The 22,008-nt window shown below is 45.5% G+C and overlaps 3 protein-coding genes and 1 long non-coding RNA gene across 8 annotated transcripts; 1 reads left to right on the top strand and 3 right to left on the bottom strand.

The window, feature by feature from the left end:
• Window positions 1-443: 443 nt before the first annotated feature.
• Window positions 444-6,414, top strand: lipia (lipase, member Ia). The gene is made up of 10 exons (XM_086177066.1): window positions 444-575; window positions 873-946; window positions 2,479-2,958; window positions 3,221-3,322; window positions 4,003-4,092; window positions 4,182-4,349; window positions 5,227-5,316; window positions 5,567-5,675; window positions 5,759-5,932; window positions 6,009-6,414. The coding sequence occupies exons 2-10, from the start codon at window positions 889-891 to the stop codon at window positions 6,091-6,093; spliced, it is 1,356 nt and encodes a 451-aa protein (XP_086033192.1). The 5' UTR covers window positions 444-575; window positions 873-888; the 3' UTR covers window positions 6,094-6,414.
• On the bottom strand, window positions 1,344-2,911 carry LOC147216613 (uncharacterized). Its single transcript, XR_015109053.1, has 3 exons — window positions 2,784-2,911; window positions 2,607-2,714; window positions 1,344-2,347 (listed from the first exon to the last, which is right to left on the bottom strand). It is a non-coding gene; the product is annotated as an uncharacterized LOC147216613 (long non-coding RNA).
• Window positions 6,415-6,581: 167 nt separating the features above from the next.
• Window positions 6,582-11,456, bottom strand: LOC147216611 (SH3 domain-containing kinase-binding protein 1). Of its 4 annotated transcripts, none has more exons than XM_086177067.1 (8): window positions 11,330-11,434; window positions 11,073-11,237; window positions 10,903-10,990; window positions 10,625-10,724; window positions 9,478-9,556; window positions 9,198-9,394; window positions 8,042-8,105; window positions 6,582-7,772 (listed from the first exon to the last, which is right to left on the bottom strand). In XM_086177067.1, exons 3-8 carry the CDS (start codon window positions 10,931-10,933, stop codon window positions 7,734-7,736), a joined length of 510 nt encoding a protein of 169 aa, XP_086033193.1. In that variant the 5' UTR covers window positions 10,934-10,990; window positions 11,073-11,237; window positions 11,330-11,434; the 3' UTR covers window positions 6,582-7,733. The 4 variants fall into 4 exon arrangements, with proteins under 4 accessions (XP_086033193.1, XP_086033196.1, XP_086033195.1 ...); XM_086177068.1 differs by having other exon boundaries at window positions 6,585-7,772; window positions 9,207-9,394; XM_086177070.1 differs by lacking the exon at window positions 10,903-10,990 and having other exon boundaries at window positions 6,583-7,772; window positions 9,478-10,724; window positions 11,131-11,237.
• Window positions 11,457-14,429: 2,973 nt separating this feature from the next.
• On the bottom strand, window positions 14,430-21,526 carry LOC147216610 (uncharacterized). Of its 2 annotated transcripts, none has more exons than XM_086177220.1 (10): window positions 21,427-21,526; window positions 20,052-20,112; window positions 19,239-19,955; window positions 18,253-18,930; window positions 15,969-16,081; window positions 15,765-15,867; window positions 15,540-15,618; window positions 15,337-15,408; window positions 15,098-15,248; window positions 14,430-14,883 (listed from the first exon to the last, which is right to left on the bottom strand). In XM_086177220.1, exons 2-9 carry the CDS (start codon window positions 20,090-20,092, stop codon window positions 15,108-15,110), a joined length of 1,944 nt encoding a protein of 647 aa, XP_086033346.1. In that variant the 5' UTR covers window positions 20,093-20,112; window positions 21,427-21,526; the 3' UTR covers window positions 14,430-14,883; window positions 15,098-15,107. The 2 variants fall into 2 exon arrangements, with proteins under 2 accessions (XP_086033346.1, XP_086033347.1); XM_086177221.1 differs by having other exon boundaries at window positions 19,269-19,955.
• Window positions 21,527-22,008: the final 482 nt, after the last annotated feature.

Raw genomic sequence — 22,008 nt, 5'->3', positions numbered from 1 at the left:
TCTATTTATTTTTCTCTTATTTATATTTACACTTATAATTATCGATACCGTCATTGCTGCGCTGCTGTGACAAAAGAATTTGGCGATCGATCAAGTTCTTATCTTATTTTTGATCGCTTTTTGACCACTTTCTGCCACGAGTGGTTAAAGAAAAATTCTTTTCTACGAAATCTAAAATATCGAGTTTCATCGAACAGCCAAAATGCTATTCTTGTGCATTAAATACACAAGAATAGCACTCAAGTTTCACTCTCGCTCTCCTGCCCCCGACAGACACAGAGGAGTATCAGTAAACAAACGCCGTCTTCGTCACTGCAGATCCACCGGTGAGCCGTCGCTGAACCTGTTTGAGCGCAAAGACCTCAGGAGTGACTGCAGGAATGCGCCGTCTGACGGGGCAGGAACCCGGGGCAAGAGGCGTGGCCATCCCGGTTGCAGCACGCCGAGCGACTGTACGACCGTGTTATTCATTCTCGCCACTTCCTGAAGCGAACTGGGACTAAATATGCGGACTCACAAACAGCAGATAAGAGTCGGAGTGTGAGATTTAGGAAGTACACCGTCCCGCAGCCAAGGTAAGACGACGGTGAAACGTCGTGCGACGCATGTTCTCACGGTCCGGCGGCGAGGTGACAGCGAGAGGGTTTGGCCCGGTCACCTCGCCGTATGTTCGGTCGGGGTTCGTTTCCCGGCTGAGCGGGTGTGGCTCGCTCGCCTCTTGGGAAAAAAAAAAAAAAAAAAAATTCAAAAAGAAAGTAAAAGTGCTCCGAAACGACACTGACAGGAGCTGTCAAATATTTATCCTTGTATAATTTCATGGAAATAAACGCTCTGTTTTTCTTTTATTCCTTCTTCTTGTGGATCATTTGCAGGTTGTTGGTCTCAAGCATGTTCCCGTGGCAACGTCTGACCTTGCTGTTATTGATAACGGTTACAAGTGGCAAAGGTGAGGCCTCCGGTGTGTGTGTGTGTGTGTGTGTGTGTGTGTGTGTGTCGCTCACAGCGTTGATCAACAGAGACTAACGTGAACTGAGGAACTAAGAGTTTCTATGGAAATCCAGAAATGATGTCACCGTGAGGAGCCTCGGGTTCGTTGCGCAACACGGCCGGGAGAATCTGGTGGCATTTCTCAACCTCCAGCTCGGAGGGGTGTCTTGAGTTCCCTGACGTTCTGGAATAATCCGGGAGGAGCCTTGCGGCGTCACTCGTGTCGTATGTTATCGTTGACGTCGAATTCCATTCTCCTCTGCCGGAATCGGAAAACCCCTAGAGTTTTTGTGTGCCGTGATTTTTTGAAAGTACCCGACCCAGACGCAAGAACACTGAGGAGGTGAGGTGTTTTAAAGGGTTTATTTATAAAGGGAGTGAACGGATGACTGTGCTGGATCCAGGTCGCCTCTGGGGTCGTGGCACAGGAGTCTCAGGAACTTGGTGAAAGGTGAGGCGTAGACGTCTGGACTTGGGAGCAATCGGAGTCTCAGGAACCTGGAGCTCGCGAGGAAAGGCCATCAGAGTCGTGGGAGTCTCAGGTACTTGCAAGGAAAGGCAATCAGAGTCGCAGGAGTCTGAGGAACTTGCGAGGAAAGGCGACCGGAGTCGCGGGAGTCTCGGGTACTTGCAAGGAAAGGTATCTCAGGAACTTGCGAGGAAAGGCAATCACAGTTGTGGGAGTATCAGGAACTTTAGAGGAAAGGCCATCAGAGGCGTGGGAGTCTCAGGTACTTGCAAGGAAAGGCAATCAGAGTCGCAGGAGTCTGAGGAACTTGCGAGGAAAGGCGACCGGAGTCGCGGGAGTCTCGGGTACTTGCAAGGAAAGGTATCTCAGGAACTTGCGAGGAAAGGCAATCACAGTTGTGGGAGTATCAGGAACTTTAGAGGAAAGGCCATCAGAGGCGTGGGAGTCTCAGGAACTTGCGGGGAAAGGCGATTGGAGTTGTGGGAGTCTCGGGGAACTTGCAAGGAAAGGTAATCAGAGTCGCAGGAGTCTCAAGAACTTGCGGGGAAAGGCGATCAGGGTTGCGAGAATCTCAGGAACATGTGAGCAAAGGCGACCAGAGTTGCGGGAGTCTCAGGAAGTGGGTACTTGCAAGAAAAGGCAAAACGTAGATTTCTGGACCCGGGAAAGGAGAACTTGCGAGGAAAGGTAAGACATGGACTTCTGGGTGTGGAGATGATGAGGTTCCACCCTGAACAGGAGTCCGGTGGAGGTTCCCACTCTAGACCAGCAATCTGGCCCCAAAGGCCTGGCAGCAGGCTCCTCTTAAGCTCAGCCGGACGAAGCACTGCGAACCTGCTGGAGTCCAGCCTCCTGCACAACTTCTGCTTGACAAGAGCCTCTGGTGGAGAACTGAAAAAGACCAATAACCCCCGATCACAACACTGTGGCTTTCGATCTGCCTCCATATCCACGGGCCAGTTCCTATTTCTTCTTTGGTTTCCCTTTCTGTTTCATCACTCCGTCCCTATCGTCCCCACCAGCTGAGACCTGCGCCAACTTCAGCGAACTCAACCTCGCCCACTCCATCATCGGAACCGACCTGCAGATCAGGCTGCTGCTGCACACCAGGGAAAACACCAAGTGCGCTACGTTGTTATCGCACACCAACCTGTCGTCCAACCCCGCCTTCAACCTCTCCAGGCCCACCACCTTCATCATCCACGGCTACCGGCCCACCGGATCTCTGCCGAATTGGCTCCGCGTCCTCACCGAGCTGCTGCTGAAGAGAGATGACCTCAACTTGGTGGTGGTGGACTGGAACCGCGGAGCCGCGAATGTGAATTACCTGAAAGCGGTGGAGAACACGTACAAGGCGGCGGAGAACCTCACCGCCTTCATCAGGAGGATGCAGGAAAACGGCGCCTCTCTAGATTCCATCCACATGGTCGGCGTAAGTCTCGGGGCGCACATGTCCGGTTTCATCGGAGCCAACCTGAAGGGGAAAATCGGAAGAATTACAGGTGAGACGTCGGTATGTCCGACCTCGGAGCATCTCCGAAGCTCGCCAACATCACCCATTTTGACCTTTGTTGCCTTCTGGTAACCGTAATATCTCAGTTTTGGAATCGATTAAAGTTCTGGGTCACAATGAAGTGCCCTAGGTAGCGTTTTGGGAGCGTCCATGGGAATGAAAGGGTGAATGGTTGAATGTTTGTTTCTGCGATGGCCGCAGGAATCAGCACAGAAAACACTTTCCAACCCTCCTGTTGTCCATGTCTGCAGCTCTGGATCCTGCAGGACCTCAGTTCACCGGTGTTCCTCCAGAAGACCGCTTGGACGCGACCGATGCCCAGTTTGTGGATGTCCTGCACACAGACATCGACGGTAATGTGAAGTTGGAATTGTTCTTCTTCTATGCCTTCAAGCAGCCAATCATCTCCACCCTTCTAACCTGCATCCCTCCATCCAAAAATCTGGTCTCCCTCTTGACCTCCTGCCTTGAAGCTCCACCCTCAGCAGCCTTCAACTCAGATCTAAACTATTTCAGTCTGCCTGTATCTCCAGAACATCTGACACATGCTGATCACTCCTCATCTCCTCCATCTTCCTCCATCCCAAGCAAAACCTCCACAACCTCCTGTCTTCTCCTCGGTATCCCCATCACTCCTCTGTCTTCTCCACCTTTCCTTTCATTCTGGCTGATACTCTTCCCACCCCTGATACTTTTCTCCACCCGTTCCCCAAACCTGCTTGCAAGTGTTTCTCCACCTCTTCTCCACCCTCTGGACTGTTGATCCTTCTCCTTCATTGTCTTGTTGCTGCTGACCTTCACCCCTCTCCTCTCCAGGTCCATACCTCCACATCTCTAGATGTTCCTCCACCTGCTCCCTTGCTCTCACTACAGATCACTGTGTCATCTGCAAAGAATCAAAGTCCACAGAGATTCTTGTCAAGCCTACATCTTGTCCTCAACATATTCATGCTTTCTTCCTCGGTTTGGTTTTAGCGTACGGATAATTATGTCATTAGGATTCATTCATCATTCTTGTGATCTGCTTACGCAGCCCTTGGCTTCAGAGAACCTCTGGGTCATATTGACTTCTATGCCAATGGAGGGACGGATCAACCCGGCTGCCCGAAGACCATCTTGTCCGGTACAGTCAACAAACCTACGGAGGCAAATCCAAAACGGCGTTAAACGAGAAACCGCAACTTTTCTTGACGAGACACCTGTCCCATGCAGGAACCTCCTACTTCAAGTGCGACCATCAGAGGTCAGTGTTGCTCTTCTGTGACTCACTGAGGCAAGTTTGTAAGAGCAGAGGCTTCCCCTGCTCCTCCCACAAGGACTACCTGGATGGAAAGTGCACGGATTGCGAGATATTTGGTGACGCTGGATGTCCTGTATTTGGTAGGTGTTTGGATTTATCTCCGGGGCTGGTTTTCCAAGTTTTCCCATCTTATTATGCAGAAATGTGTGTCATCGTTGCCTTGGTAGCTCCAAACACCCTGTGGATCAGTGACAAATAACAAGTATTCCCAGTCTTCCTGCAGTGTTGCAGTGTTCCTGCCAGGGGTGCTGCTCATAGCTAGCAGACTAAAAGTGAAGGACAAATCCTTTTCCTAGGTGAAACAGGCCCGCTAGCTTTGGAATTGCCAGACCTTTCTTCACGATGTCCAGCTCTTCCGCCTTGACAATAAATCTGCAACCACATCAATTTCTTCTGCAACTTTAGCCATCATGAGTTGACAAATTAGCTGTTATATCAACACAACTATATTTGTGTCCGTGCAGAACGCTACAGGCGCAGCCGGCTTGTTCTGGCTAGTAGGCTCTCTGACTATCCAATCAAAGCGCATGTGACACACTGATGTTACCGTGCCCTTCTAGAAGGCCTTGGCGTCACAACTCAAAATCCGATTGTTGAAGGAGAAGTTTAATCAAAACTCATTTTTTGCTTGAGCGTCTGTGAACCTTATTCTGCAGGCAGGTTTCTTTGACCCCGCCTGGCAACAAATATGGCTGAAGTGTGATTGGTTTAGGGCTTTAATAAAAAAATGAAATGAAAATAGAAAGCAGCACAGCCAAGGGAAAGCTATGAAAGGAAGCAGACAGACCATTTGGAATTATTTAAAAAGCATTCATGGACAAAATACAATCAGTCTGTGATGCTGATATGTTTTAGGCCAGCAGAGAAGGCCCTGCAGGCCCTGACAGCCCACCACTGCCACATTAAAATGATTAGCAAGAATAATGATTATCTGCCTCCATTTCCGCTCAACTCCAGGCTACAACATCATAAAATGGAAGGACATCCTGTTGAAACTGGGCCGGACCAAGGCGTTCTTCGACACCAACAAAGCCTCTCCGTTCTGCAGTGAGTAGAAAAAAAGCCACATCCCTTTGCAAACAAGATAAAGCGCTAAACTGTGAAAGCAGTCGGGGAACAGGTTGACTCTGAAATCATAAACAACGTTAGCGTTTGCCTTCTTGAGACTCATTACATCTGCTTCTGCAATCCCTTTGCAAACACTGACCGTTCTCCTGAGCACGCAGAAACCTATTCTTCATATTTAATCCGCATTTTGGATTCCACTTTTGGACTCGGCGTTCTTTTCCTCCACTAGTGTCCAACTACAGGGTGGACCTGGTGGTGTGGAACCAGGACGACCGCTGGGGCTACATCACCGTGAAGCTCCGCGATTATGACAAAGAAGCGGTGGCGACCATCGACCAGTAGGTTCCGACAACTCCTTCCGATAAACGCCGTCGCGTTCGTTCGCGTTTCAACGCGTCTTTCTCCTCGCCGCTCTTCTCAGCAAAGCCTCCAAGTTCAGCCAGTTCAAGGAGACCAGGCTCTTGGCCCAGTTTGACAAGAGGGTGGAGTCGGTGAAGAAGATGTCGCTCGTGTTCTCCACCGGGAACGTCCTCCAGCCCAAGCGCAAGCTCCGGGTTCTCCGGGTGCGACTCACGCACCTGGAGAAGAAGGAACGGTAGGTGGCGCCTGCTTCTCCACGCCTTCTTCGGAATCTACAGGGTTTCATTCAAAGCCTTCTTGCGCCCCCGCAGGCCGCTGTGTCGCTACGACATGGTCCTGGAGGAGAACAAGGAGGTGGCCTTCAGACCCATCCCTTGCGAAGAATCCAACTTCTAAGAGACTTTATTTCAAGAGAAGCTTGTGAGCTAAACTCGGGCGGGTCGCCATTTAACCCTTTCCCTGAAGGGGATTTGCATTTCAATCGTTGGGAGAGAATTGGATTTCTTCTAAATATGACCTGTTTGGAGAGAAGGGGCCCAAACTTTACGTCACAGATGATCTTCCCCTGGAGGACAGTGGAGGAGCTTCGCCACCGATAAAGAGACCCATTTATTTCATGCAGAACAATCATTCCATCAATCGCTGCCCGGAAACAGCGAGCGCTTTCAGATGAAAACACATTATTTTATATCAATAAAGAGTATTTATTTTAAAAAAGAGGCCATATGTGTATATGATTTAACAACAACAATAATAATAATAATAATAATAATAATAATTGGCTGCATATAATTAATGGTTATTGTTCTTATTGTCAATAACAACAACAACAACAACAACAACAACAAAAAAAAATATTATTGTTATTATTATTATTATTATTATTATTATTATTATTATCGTTACTACTATTATCATTATTATTATCATCACTATTGTTATTATTATCATTATCATCTCTTATATTATTATTTGTTATCATCACTACTATTATTATTATCATCAATATTATTATTATTATTTTTTTATCATCATTATTATTATTATTATTATGGCATGAGAGGTTCTCTGGATTCTGAGAAGTAATGTTTCAGAATCAGAAAAACTTGCCCCAGTGGGGCAGTTGGGGGGCACATGGGGTAGCAGCATCAAGTTGTGACCATCAAAGAATAAAATTTAAAAAATACATAAATTAAAAAAAAAAAAGTACAATAAATGAGTACATTGAAAATACTTTGCTGCGGCAAAACTTTGAAGATGATGAATTTGCTGCGATGCTCAGTATCTTTGTTTAGCAAAGGAGATGTCGTATTTTAGTTATTTCATAAAATGAATTTTGGTTTAATTTTACTGTATTTTTTTGCTGTTTTTTTCTTCTTAGGCTAAAATGGGGCTATTTCATTTAAAAAAATCAAATACTGCAAAACAACGTTTTGGCACAAAATCAAGCCGCGAAGTAGCGGGGGTACACTGTGTAAATATATATGCAGACAGATATAGCTTCATATACATATTGATGGATATATAGATGTATAGATATAAAAATTACTGTACAGAATTGTAAAAAAAAATGGAAAAAAAAAAACAGAAAATCTGTGTTTGACTCTGCGGGGCAGGAAAAGTCCCCATTTATCCTCAGAAAGCGACACAGAAGTTCCATAAAATGCTTTTGAACAGAGAAATCACATCAGCTTCTCTTTATTGGAGTTGGATGAACGGAGGACCGGACGGGTTTTGATGACAGCAATCAGGAAAACCAACATATCCTTTCAAATTATTATTAAAAAGGATTGAAATCATGATGCATTTCGATTATAAATATAAACAGCTCATATCATCTTTAATTAAAAAAAAAAAAAAGGAAAAATATCCTGAACGCCATTAATGTGATAGATTTTCTCAGGGTTAAAAACAGAAGCTGGTGTTACTGACGGGTGAAAAAAGTGTGAATCTTTCACCCGTCTACTTACATTAAGACGTTCATGGAACAGATATATTCATGCAGACGCCTTACAAGCGTTGCTGAGTATCAAATCTCATTTGGACATGTGTTTCTTCATGCGTTGTATCTCCATCTGGAACCAAAGAGAAGGAAACGTGAGCGACTCCTCTGCAGATCCTGCAGGTTTTAGATAACATAAATAAGATAAAGGATGAGAAACAGATTCGAGGGCCGGGTTGGGATTCCCAGAAATAAACTACATTTAAAAGCAGGTTTTTGAATAGTTATATAAGTGAATATATATCATTTCATGTATATTGTCAGCATGGTGGAACTGTGTTTTTATTGTTTTATCGCATTTCAATGTATGGATTTACAGTAATGACCCCTTCATATCTTCACCTGCAGCGTCAGGCGGATCCGTTTCTCCTCGTCCAGTTCGTTCATCAGCAGTTTGATCTCTTTGCTGTAACAAAGGACATGGAGATGTTAGAGAGAGCGGTCAGGTTGGAGGTCAGGGCTTGGAGCTCGGAAGGTCTTCCTGGAAGGAAAGGACAGCAGAACCCTGAGGCACGAGTGCATCAACTTTTACGAGATACGAGCCTTCGCTCAGTGGATTTTTTTGTGATCCGAGCCTAGATCTGAGTTCGGAGCGAGCAGGATGAGTGTTTGGCGCCGACATGGCCGCCGCTGTCCCTGAAGTGGTGTTTAAATACAGACAGCGCCGATCGATATGGAAAAACACAAGCTCAGTGTGTTTGTTGTGGACTCGTCCGCGAAGGGATGAAGAAGTTGTGAGACGTGGTGACGGAGAGCATCGTCTATGGGAAGCCAGGAGGCATTCACGAGAAGCGAATGGCGGGAACATCAATGAAGAGTCATTCGAAGAGTCATTCAAAGAGTCATTCGAAGAGTCGTTCGAAGAGTCATTCGAAGAGTCATTCGAAGAGTCATTCGAAGAGTCGGTCATGGAGTCGTTCAAAGAGTCATTCAAAGAGTCGTTCAAAGAGTTGTTCAAAGAGTAATTCAAAGAGTCATCCAAAGAGTCGTTCGAAGAGTCGTTCGAAGAGTCGTTCGAAGAGTCGTTCGAGGGGTCGTTCGAAGAGTCTTTCAAAGAGTCGTTTGAAGAGTCGTTTGAAGCGGTTTGGGAATGGTTTGATGGTTGTGAAAAAAGGAACGGCTTCACTCTGTTCATGAATGAAGTTAAGACTCAAAGTGTAGCAAAGCATACACGCTAAAATTAGCATAGCATTGTTGTATTAAGCATGGAGACGGTTAGTTAGAGCATCAAAAGAAAAATGCCACCAACTTCCTGCACCGGCATCTACATCCAATGGCTGAATACACTAAATAAAACCAGTTTATTTCTTTACATTCTCTTTAAATTTAAATTGATATACGAGGGTTCAAGATAGGAGCTCGGTCACGGAGCCAACTCAAGAAGTTACTGCACAAAAGTCGTGAATGTAACGATGCAGAGGTTTATAAACTGTTAGCAACGCTGTATCGGTCATTATGAGTGATCGTGTTTTTTTTTATCGTAAAAAATTCAAAGTACCAGACGTACTTGTGTTGAGTCTTCATCAGTTCAAACTGGTCCCTCAGTTCCTGCAGTTCCGTCTGCAGTCCCTCCAGGCTGGGCGGCGTGAGTTCTCCCTGGGGGTCGCCGTGGCGGCCCCGGGACCCCCTGGCCTGGAGGACCGCGGTCAGGGCCCTCGGGAGCAGAGGGGTCAGGGACGTCCGGGTCGCCGGAGTCTTCGGCGGAAAACAGAAGGCTCACAATCGTTCGCCGGCGACGTCTTGGCGTGAGGAGACACTCTTTTGAAGGTGACACTCACAGGGAGCGCCGCGCCGTTTTCCTGCGGCGCCGAGGAAACCGGCTCTTCCTTTCCCGTCGCCTCCATCGAGAGCGTCACCTGTGGGACGAGTCTAGTTTGAGACATCTGTGGGATTAAAACCCTGAAAAGGACTTTGCTCAGACCTCATTTGGTTGAAATGACGCACGACCTGACTTTTACTTGGGTCACAGTGATAATCCTGATTTGTATTTCGGTAAAAGTAGCTGCCAGGGTAAAAATAAAAAAAAAATCCTGCTGGATTTCGGTCAATAAAGAATGAAAATAAAAATGCAAATTCTTCGATTCCATACAAACGTCTTCAACCTCTCAGACTAACGTGCAATAAATACTGTAATTTCCCGACTGTAAGCTGCTTTTTTCCCAGACTTTGAACACTGGATAAAAAAATGGATGGATGGACTTTTCCTTGTTTAGTTATAATTCATCTTTTTCTTTAGTCTCTGTACAGAAAAAAAAAATCCAATCCATAGATGTGGATGTTACTTATATGTATTTAATTTAAAAATTATTAAATGATTAATAATTGAAAAAAATTCGGTGTAAATATCTCATATTACGATTCGGCCTACATATGTACACATTCATTTATTTATTTTTAGACGGCGTGGCGTATATTCAGGTGCGCTCAATAGTGTGGAAATTACAGTACTTTCCAATAACCAATTACTAAATGTGGATGAGTTATTGATCTGTGCTTAAATGAATTTGCCAGCCAATTTGTTGGCCATCTTTTGCAAAATTTTAGGGTCATTATTTGCTAATTTCACATAATTTCCTGATAATTATTACATAATTTCCTCTACTTTATATGATGAATTATTTCATTCAGGAAATCTGCAATAATAGGTATTTTGCACAGAATATAGATTTTTTTGGGGTAATTTCTGCAGATTTTTCGCATTTTAAAGGCCCTTTAAAGAGATTTCTCGCTAGACTGTCATTTCTTTATGGTGTTTTTTTTTTTTTTTTTTTTATAGAAATTAATCTCGCTAATGATAGCAAATTTCAGACAAAATTGGAAACTGATATATTGCCCGGCCCGGGTGTTTGGACATAGTAGCCACATTCATTTGGGTAATATAACAAGGTGACAAGCTGTTGTAGATATTAAAAGAATATACTTCCCAGGGACTGGAGATCCAACTGCGATCTGTCATCTGAGGCCTGAGCCACCTGCTCATTCAGCTTCTCTGCGAGTGACACAATTGAGGCAAACTCTTCGGTGTCTTCAAGAAACAAAAAAAAAAAAAGGAAATCTATTAGAAAAAACCCTGCTTTTAAGGCTTAAAATTCAGATTTTTTTGTGCGATTTCAATGCTTTCGTTCACACTCGGCCTTCAACGTGCAGCATTGGAGTATCTCAAATTGTGTTTCGGACGAAGCAACGCCTCCGCCGAGTCTTACCGGGGAGGAGGGCCGAGCTAAAGCTCCCCATCGTGAGTGTCGAAGCGCACAAGAAAGACAGAAAACCCTGCGTTCTGAAAGCCTACATCTACAGAGGACAGATTGGAGCCGGTCAGTGCAGGCGGACGCCCAAACAATGCGACCCGAGGAGGAAAACTTCATGCGTTCACCTTTTCAGCCAATAAACGATATTCCCGGGTTGGAAAACAAAACAAAAAAAAAAAAAACCTCTTTTAACAGCGGCTCTCGCAGCACACGAGGCTAACACGAGGTTTCACGTCTGGCGGCCACGATAGTGGAGACGGCTGTTTCTCTCATGCCATGTGCAATCCATGCTGGAACCAAAAACACAGATTATAGTTATTAGTAACCAAAATCGAGCCGGATTATCGTCAGTAACGTTGGAGGACGCGGCGCCCATTCTTACCTTGTTATGTCAGCCTCTCCAGTGAGATACAGCAGCATCTGTTGCAACTCGACACCCTCCATTGTGGCCCGCCGAGTGTGTTGTGATGAGGAGGGTCGCTGTCACGGCTAAGTTTAGCACGGCGGTCGGACCGCCGCGCTCGCAAATATGAGCGGGGCGTGGAGGACGGTCGACACGCCCTGAAGGGCAACGGTTGGGCTTCGCAAAGGAGATAACGTCACGATCGAGCAGGAGAAAGAAAGCCGCCTTGAGTACAAACTGGGGAGAATCAGAATTCCCAAGAACGTAGCGAGATCAAGGTACAACGCGTTAGGAAAAGCCCTGAGATGCTGCGGCGAACCTAACAGGGCCTTCGCCAAATCCGAAACCCCCAGATGACGGAAGGTAGAACAGGAGGACGACATCAAGAAATGAAAGAACGTCATCACACCATGTAGTGCTGGTGTTTCAGAATCAGAAAAAGCTTTATTTGTCCCCGAGGGGCAAATGGGGGGCACATGGGGTAGTAACATCAAATTGTGAACATCAATGAAAAATATACTGCTCAAAAAAATAAAGGGAACACTTGAACAACACAATGTAACTCTAAGTCAATCACACTTGTGTGAAATCATAGTGTCCACTCAGGAAGCAACACGGATTCATTTTGACTTGTTTTAAGGACATTACATCAAAGTTGGATCAGCCTGGAGTTTGTTTTTACACTTTAATTTCGAGTGTGATTCCTAATCCAGACCTCCATGGGTTGAGACATTTGATTTCCATTGATCATTTTTGTGTGATTTTGTTGTCAGCACATTCAACTGTGTAAAGAGCAAAGTATTTCATAAGAATATTTCATTCATTTAGATCCAGGATGTGTTTCTTAAGTGTTCCCTTTATTTTTTTGAGCAGTGTATATATACTTAAAAAAAATGTATAAATTAAAATAAAATAAAAAATTTTAAGCATCTAAATATTTATATATATATATACACACACACACAATATATACATATATGTATATGTATCTATATATACACACACATACATATACAATTTTCATGTATTCATTTATTTATATGTAAAATAAAAATATAAATATATTTTTTTTATTCCTTTATATACATATATATATTTTATCTATTTATTTTTTTTTTATTTTATTTTATTCTTTGATGTTCACAATTTGATACTGAGGATGGCTCTGGGAATGAAGGTTGACCTTCTCCTCAGGGTTTTACAGGCGGGACAGCGACCAGAGGGGAGCCACCCGAAAGTTGGGTGTAAGATGTGGAGAAACTTTTGAAGATGTGGAAACCCCACAACATCCTGAGAGCAAAGATGGAGAATGTGGTGTTTGCTGCATCGAGGATTGTGATGACGTCTACAACCTCTGCACAAACGTATGGCCCGACCCAGGACAGCCACCATTTCAGGGTGGGCAGAGAGCAGTCAAAGAAGCCGACTTGGTCAAAACAGAAAAACCATCTCTGAACAGAGGAGTGGCCTGTTGGGGACAAATACATTTTCTTATTCTGGTAACAAGCCTCCATAACCTGGACCCGCCCAAAACCCTGGGAGTTATAACAGGAAACTCCCAACAGGTTGTCATAACTGAGGAAACCTCTGGGATGAGGGCTGAGGTGTCTACAAGTGAAGAAATTCAAGTCCAGTTGCCACGACAAGAAGATTTTGGCAATAATTCACCCTGTTGATTGCTCAGCTGTTCATGCTAATCTTGCAGGGAACCCTGACCCGTCGCTTTCTTCACATTCCGAGACCTTTGAGCAAGGAGTTGTTTACCGGAGCTCCTCCAGTATCCTTCTGAGGAGTCTCATAAGAGCTCACCTGCTCCTCCATCTTCCAGGTCTTCTCTGCATCCAGTCCAACTGGCATTTACACATCATCCCACGTTTAAAAACAAAACAAAAAAAAAGAAAAAAAAGGTAAAATATTCCAGCACTTTTGAATGTATTTAAATACTAAAAAAAAACCACTGGTTCTCATTTTATCAAAAAAATAAAAAATAAAATATATATATATATACATACATATTGTATAAAAAAATGTATTTTTTTTTCAGTGTAATGTGTGTGTGTGTGTGTGTATATATATATATATATATACATATATATATATATACACTGCTCAAAAAAATAAAGGGAACACTTAAAAAACACATCCTAGATCTAAATGAATGAAATATTCTTATGAAATACTTTGCTCTTTACACAGTTGAATGTGCTGACAACAAAATCACACAAAAATGATCAATGGAAATCAAATGTATTAACCCATGGAGGTCTGGATTAGGAATCACACTCAAAATTAAAGTGTAAAAACAAACTCCAGGCTGATCCAACTTTGATGTAATGTCCTTAAAACAAGTCAAAATGAATCTGTGTTGCTTCCTGAGTGGACACTATGATTTCACACAAGTGTGAATGACTTAGAATTACATTGTGTTGTTCAAGTGTTCCCTTTATTTTTTTGAGCAGTATATATATATAAAAATACACAATATTTCATGGCATCCATGATATCATGGAGAAAAAAACAAAATGCACCAGGTAATAACAGATTTTGGATTGCAGATCCATCTGCCATTTCAAAACAGTCAGTTTAAGTTTTGCTTGTGTATTTTTGTTGTTAAATATTAAGCCACGCGAGTTGGCTGTATTTTTTGACCATATCATCCTGAGTGACATCAGGCAAGCAGTTTGCCCAGCCAGGTCTTTGAATGTCTGGTGCAAGGATTTCAGCCTTGGCTTTGCAATACTATGCTTATTTATTTTGTGAAGCAGCAGACCCTGCACGGATGTTAAGAGCGCCAAACTCATCGGCCTTCGGTGCTATTATTTCTCGTGCAGTCATCTGTGTTCAAACGACGCCTGCAGCTCCTCTGACTGAAATCTATTTCAATGCATTAATGTCCGTTTAGAAATCTCTACGCACCTTTCAAAGCCTCCATCTGCTACAAGGGATTTAACCGCTTCCAACAAGCTTCCAGTCAATTCTGTAATATCATGAAATCTCAAGATATGTAAACAGAAAGCGGAGATTGTCACTAACCGGCCACACCCTTAAATATCTGCAAGCGAAATAACGAAAATGTAAGTTACTCGTTAATGCAGATTTTTATTTGAAGTCTTGAACCACGAACTGAGCGTGTGATTGTACAAGTTCTTTCTCAGCTGCTAAAATTATTAAAACTGTTACAAGTTGCAGCTCCTATTCCAAAACAGCCCAGGATCCCCTTTGTTTTGATGTATTTACAAAAGACATGTCGCAATATTATCCGGACTTAGACCAACGCTTCAGCGGTGGAAAACTCTCGGGTCGGGAAAACTGGTGAGAACACGAGCAGTGTAATGTAAAAGTACTTTACAAATACGATAAAACTAAGTACTGCGGCACTTCAGTGTGTCAACTAAAACGCTTCTACCATGAACACACGTAAGCAACAAAACTCCCACGATATACAGGCAGTCCAGGGTTGTAGTGATGGCAGAGAGTCGGCAGTCCTTCCAACCTCCAGTGTTTCATCCATCATGTACTGCAAAGTGTGGAACCTGCAGACATAAAAAAAAAAAAAAACAGCTCAGTTTGTGTCTTGCATTACAGCTTGGATTAAAAGAAGCATATGCGAGGTGGTTGGACAGCAAGGGGAGATATTTGGTCGTTCTTGAGGTTGCAAGAGTCTCTCCGCTCCGTACCGACATCCAACTAAAGTGTGCAAATCCATGCGGCATCGTCCTTTTTCCTTTCCGCGAAGCGTTTGCCTACCCCGAGTTGGTCACCAGCGTTGTTGGCTGGGTCCTCTGTAGTACGGTGCCCGCTGACGCATCACTCTCATGTTGCGGTATTTGGACATGATGCTGAAACTCTTTCTGAATACGGGCTTCTGGTTTAGGAAAGGACGCGGCACCAGGCTCTCCTGAGGAAACAACGGACGTAGGCGTCAGCTTCCGGGAAAGGACAACTCACTTCTAAGAAGCGACAAATCGCCGCGTGTTTCCGCATACCATGAGTGGTCTTCGGAAATTTCCCGACAGTTCATGGCCCATCCTCCTTGGACCGCCAAAAAACCTCGGTCTCTGTCAACATAATGTGTAATTTGATTACACAAACACGTCTCCATTGCCACAGAGTATCAAATATGAATATTCTGGAGCAGCAAAAACAAACACAGTGGATCATTAAGTGGATTTTCTGAGTGTTGGCTCACCTGCATGAACCCGGGCCCCGGCCCAGGCCTCCTGTAGGGCCTCCTGCCTCTGTGGTTTTCGTGCATCATATGCAACGGCCTGCAGAGACAACCAAAGCAGAAGGGAGAACAAGGCGAGGTGTATTTTCTCTGGCTTCATGTGTCCTGCTATCACCGAGTGCGAAACCCAGAACGACCGACAAACGCATTCCCTCATCGACAAGGACCGACGTGGAAATATCGTACCTGAACACTCTCCTATCCAAATAGTCCCGTTTCCTCTCTTCCGGTGACGATCGCGAGTCGGACCTTGAGATCCGGCTGTTCACGCCACCGTCCGAACTGTGTTCTGAATAGAGGTCAAATATTAGGACTTTGGTTAAATGTTTGTTGAAGCGGAGTTTTAAACTGTCCCGACGTAGTCTCCAAAATGAAAACAGAAGACGTTACCGCTTTTTGAAGAAGGACTTTGCTCTTTTGAAGGCGACCGGTCCCTGGAGGTGCTCGGCCCGGCGGGCCAGTGAGATAAAACGACGAGGTCGCGTTTCTCAATAGAAGAAGCTCTGAGGAGAAATCAGCAGGGCGTCTTTTGAGTACTTCTCAGATGCAATGGAGGGTCAATCAGTGTGCCAACATCTTAAATATGGCTATATAGATTACATCTTTCAAGTTATCAGCAAGTAGCATAGAATTTAACCGGTCAGCTTTTAGAAGTAATGCAACTTAGACCAGCAATGAACATCACTTTTTCAGTAAGGCAAAAGATAATAAGCCATGAATCACACATGGGTACTTACAAAAACCATGGCAAGTCCATGCTTCTGTACTCCTATTATTGTACCCTGAATCAATCTGAGCTCTCTTCATTCACTCAGTGATCGTTAAACGGGGGGAAATCTCGAGGGGGGGAGGGGGCTTTTTAAGATTTCGGTCTACAGCACAACACCGCGTCTTCTATCATCTCCTCGAGGAGCGCGGGACAACGGCGGTTTCGCTGCGTTCACGCCGATCCTCAAAGCCTCATCCTGGGACATCCAAAAATCGGCGGGAGATTCGGGGCGTGAGACTTGTGTGGAGCGTAGGTGACAGAATCCATCTCTGGAGCTACTTCTCCACGGGCGAGTTTAAAGGACCGTCTTGCCCGTGAATCCAACATTCAAACTTTGCATCCCACACAGCGAGACCTTTGTCTCTGTAGGTCTCCGGAATCATCATCCACTTCGGTTCACCGTGCCTGACGGAGCAGCGATAGCAAGGATAGCATACAAGCCTTTCCGTTGTGTGCCGTAATTCCCTTTTTACTCACAATTGATCGGCTCTAGAGAATGATTTGACAATGCCTTCTTGTCAACCGCTTGAGGCAACGCTTTTCCAAGCCGTGACGCGGGGATGATGAATATTTGGGCCCGGCCTGATCCTTGGAGCACATCGATGGAATTCCACCCACCAGCCATCTCACTTTTCTCCTCGTTACCAAAACCAGACTCTCCAGCCTTTCAATTCTCGGCTTTTTCTCTCCGGTAGGTCATCTTGCACATAAAGGCGCGTGGATGGCAACGCTACATAGCATTATAGCATTATCCAGCTATTCAAAAGGGCACGCTTTCAAGGCCTGTTTCAGTGTAGTCGCAGATTTTGTCGATATAGGGGACCACCTTGTGGCTTTTCATGACCTCCGGATGCACCGTATTAACGGTGCTAGGCAAGCTTTGATTGACAATCAAGCTGAGACTTCCGTGAGCCGTGAAACGTCAGTTGCAGAAGCCCGTGTTACATCCCAACATACCCATCTGTCTTCCACTTCTTTCCCGTGGTAAAGAGGTGTTACTTGACATTTATCGTTTATCTGACGTTGGAAGGCCGTTGAAAGAAGTATGAAATTCGCTGACTGAAGCCGAAAAGGGTTTAACTTGCTCTTTTAAGTTGGTAAACTTAATACAGCCGGTACCGATGAAAGACACATGCAATTCATTGCTGAGTTAGCACGTAATCTGCGAAAATGAATCCAGGGGCACAAGGTCGCGAGCTCAAAAACAAGTGGGCAAGAGATGTGAGGGCGACATTATTTCCTCTTCGGTCGTTCTGGTTTTTTTTTTTTTGTCATCGGAGGGCAGCAAAGAAACACCCGCTTGATCTTGCAAAAACAAAGGCACAGCGTGGACTAGCTTTGTTTTTGATCAGAACACACACACTTTCGACCGGCAGCCGAGCATTTCATCCCCTCAGTTCCATTTCTGGCTGCCACGTTGCAGACAAGATGGCCAGCGTTGCCATGTAAGTTGGTTGATGAGAAGTACAGTCCTCTTGGCGATGCTAAAATTATTGCCAATTTTGGGGAGAGGTGGCTTTTCAAAATATGCAGAGGAGCGCTTAGTTTGCTCTCAGGATAATCAACGAAGAACACTTCGGGGATCCACCACACCGACACTGGCCTTTTCCTCAATCCTGATCGGGGCTCTTGAACGTGTCGGGCTCTGAAGGTTGGCTTAGCCGCCTTATCTTCACTTGAGCCCGCTTGAGAGGAGGGCGTGGTGAGATATACGCAGACTGGTGCCGGGGGTGCGCTTTCAAAACTTTAGACGTTTTCTCATCAACTGAAACAGTGCGGCACACACAGCCCGTCACGAGGTCTCCAATTGTCATAGCCGGCACCCCGTCAAACAGAGATATTCTTTCTGGACCTCTCAATCCCCATCAAGCCCCTGCGAACAGCGCTAGAAGGAAAATACCGTACCTGTGAGCTTTTAAGGACCGGCGAGACTCCACCTGTTCTTTTCCACTATCAGAGTCTCTCGGGGATTTGCTCGCATCGCCATCATCGTCTTCGTCGTCTTCTTCTTCTTCTTCATCATCGGCATCCTCCTTGGGGGGCGACCGCTGAAGCTTTGCTCGTCTTGGTTCCACCGTTTTCAGGGGAACTGAGTTCTGGAAACGCTTCTTCCTGAGAGCAAGAACGGCACTGATATCTTCCTGGGGGGCAGAGTCGTCGGGGCGGGGCTTGGGTCTCACATACGGAGGTATTTTGAGCCTCATGAGAGACTCCGTTCTCATCTGTCGGCTCTTGACGAGGAAGCTTCTATCCCGAAGAGACAAAGGTTTCCCACCAAACGGTCTGGGAATGCTGAGGAGCTGAGGCCTCTCTCTCCTGGCGTGCTTTGGGTCGCCATGCTCCTGTTCGGGGTCCGATGAGGCCGGGTCGATGTCAGACATCCTCCTCTTGCGGGGGCCGATCACTTGCCTCTCCTGAGGATTCTTGTGATAGGAGGATGACGGCGACGGACCTCCCTTCCATGAAGGGGATCTGAAAGGGGGCGGGCGAGGACCATCCTTTGCTCTCTCTCTACTGTGGGACCTGCTGCCCTGTCTTTCCACCGGGCCGCGTTGTCGCCTGGAGTCTTGCTCAGATGACCACCTATATATCCATCAGACAATACAGAAATCATTACAATGACATCCACTGTCATGTCACGCTGGGGAGGGGGGGGGGGGGGTTGGAACTTTAAACTCTTACTTTAATGCAGCCCCATCACAATGCCATGACAGAATGAAACAGGTAGGGGAAGTCAAATCAAGCAAAATGAAGAGATTGAACACTCTTCTCAGGCCACATTTACACCAGAGCCCCATTATTACCCTCTAATCATTATAATTTGGGACAGAGCAGAGGTAATAACAACAACCCCTGTGACAAGCTCGAGGTCTCCTCTTTAATAATTTTACCCAGCTGGGATAGTCGCTTCACTCCTGTACCTCTCTGGACATGAGCCTCTCCCCTGCATCTCTCTGGGGCTTCTCTGGGGGCCAGGGGGCCTGTGCTCTCCATTGTGTGGGTGAGAGAACGCTCCGTGCTCGTTCCATCGCTTCATGCCGTGGCCCGAGTGCTCAAAGGGCCTGTCTCGAGGATTGTAATTCCCACGAGGGTCTCGGCCCCGATGCTCCGGGTGGAAGAACCCTGAATGCCTTTTGTGACCTCTGAAAGACCCCTGGTAGACCGGCGCAGGGCCGGACCTCCTGTCACCTGGATGGCCCCGAAAATGTCTCGGGGAGGGCGACCTGTGACCTGAGTGGTGGTCGTGAGGGGGTGAGCCCCTCTGATTGAAAGATCCCGGCGGTGGACCGCGAGATGACTGATAGTGGGCGTGGGGGGAGCGGTTCAGCCTGGGTGGAGGGTGTCTCCTATGGCTGTGGTGTGGTTCCATTTTTGGATGATACGGTTGAAAGGAATCCTGGTGAGAGGATCTCCAGTTATGAAAACGCGGCTCCTTCGGCTCGCCCATCAGCGGGACTCTTCTGACCATCGGAGGTCGTCCTCGGCCTCTGGATTCTCTCCAGTGAAAAGGCACCTTTCCCGGGTGACCCTGGAAATCCCTTCGACTTTTTGAGCCGGGACCATAATACCCTTCGTTGGAGCCAACGCCATGGCCCTCCCCGTAAGGTCTGATAGAGAAATAGATCATATTGTTTATTGAATCTCGAAACCAATCGCCACCGTAAGTGCGTATGTGTCCGACTTAAAATGTCAGTGTACATTACCTGGGCTTTAGGCGCGGCGGTCCAAAATGTGGTCGGACCATATTCGGAAGTGAGGGATTTTCTACGGGGGGAAACAAATACATTTCATTGGGAAGACACTCAAGAAATTAATGTCAACAACCTGCGACAAACCAAAATACGGGCAGCCGTTCAGCCAGCAGTTACATTATGTGACCAAAAGCCACTACCTTTCATGCATTCATTCATGATCTACACTGTTTATCCTGCGCTAGATGTTGCACGGGGGCTGTAGCGAGAGGCACAAATAGACACACAACCATTCATTCTCTCATTCACGCGGCTGGGTAATTTGAGAGTCTTCAATGATACCGCTGTGTTTTTCGGACCGCGCGAGGAAACCGGAGAACCCAGACGAAACCCGGGCAGACACGAGGAGAACATGCAGCCTCCATACGGAAAGAACTCCTCTCTGCCATCTAACCGGGGGCCTTCAAATCTCACCAAACTAAACCGACAAAATCTTTTAGCCTCATTTTCACCGAGAAAAAAACAATACTACAGCAATAATCTGTGTAGCAGTTGAGTCTAAGTATTATGAAATACCCAATTCAGTCGCTTCAGCAAACTCAATCTTTCTTTAGATGCTCAAAGTCCTCAAGTTATCACATGGAGGTTCGACCATGATTTAATCTAATCATTGTCACCAGACAGATAATAGGGGTGGAACAGCTGTTATTTGCAAGATTGAATAAAGGCTTCATGTTTACAAGACATTCAGAAAGCACACACACAAAAAAAGTCTGGCTTTTAAATGACTGTTTACAAACATTGGAATCTCATAACTTCTGCAAAACAGCCACAGAACTACAAGGGGTTTCGGCTTGACGCTTAACGAACATGCACCAAAGCAATACGCGTATTTTAATACAACATTTTAAGAAATAAATACGTAAACTAGCCAACGTTCATACGGTTGGCTTGAGTTGCAGTGCGGTTTTGGCCGCAGCCTCCGATCGAAGGCGAGGCTAAAGGGCAGCCCGAGCACCATGTTTAAGTGGCGAGACTAAAACTTAACAAAATGTAGTCATTGTGTTCCACGAGCTAAGAAAGAGAACTCCATTGGCAGGATAAATAGTCTAGTTAACTGAGAATGTAGCAGTTAAGCTTCGGTTTGCCTTTTCAGACGCTCACAATACGACGGAATAGCTTGAGCAACCTTACCATCTTGCTAACGTGGCTAACGCCAGGTGGCTAGTCCACTTTGTAACGTCGCCACACGACGCTGTGACAAAATGGCATCCGATTTTATCGGGTTGACACTTAAAAACTATTTGCTAAAAACAACAATAAACCCGAGCCAGGTTTACTTTAGCGTACAACAGTGCATAAGCGTCAAGAGTAGCTAAGGACTTACCGAAGCGCAACCGTGAGATTCGGGTCAAAGCTACGCGCAGGTCGCTTCAGCTGCTCCTCCTCGTCCAATTATGGCCAGAGATGTTCTCGGAGAAGAGATTGTTTATTTCGGGAATTTCCGCTGGACGTTAGCGTGACGAGTCGCTAGCGGTTTGATTGGGTCACGTGTGTCCGTGTGAGCCAATGATATCTCAGAGATGGACGAAGCTTTTCCGGGTTTCGTGGAAATGATTTACCTTATAAATCTGTGGATTTAAAAAAAATAAATATTGCGTGGATCGGTTATTTTTTGATTTACTAAAAATAGTGTGGAAATTAATCGAATTCTATAACTGCTGAGGACCTCTTTATTCTTACTTTAAAAAACTCCCCACTTGAACATCTCTGCAAAAGTTCCCTGTTATGTGAAACGCATGGCGCCACATAGTGTCTCGGGGTGAAACTGCTCTAAAAAGTAGTGATATATCCATCCAAATAACAAATGCGTCTTGTCAAATCTGTTTTAAGCGAACAATTAAAGCTGTATCACAAATAATTTATAAAAGACTTTTTTATAGGATATTCATATTTGAGTCCATTCGCA

The sequence above is a fragment of the Fistularia commersonii genome, chromosome 29 (assembly GCF_037954325.1).
Source record: "Fistularia commersonii isolate RoL2024-O1a breed Wild chromosome 29, RoL_Fcom_v1.0, whole genome shotgun sequence".
NCBI lineage: Eukaryota > Metazoa > Chordata > Actinopteri > Syngnathiformes > Fistulariidae > Fistularia > Fistularia commersonii.
The sequence above is the reverse complement of the archived record's forward strand: the minus strand, read 5'-3'. Positions and strand labels throughout refer to the sequence as shown.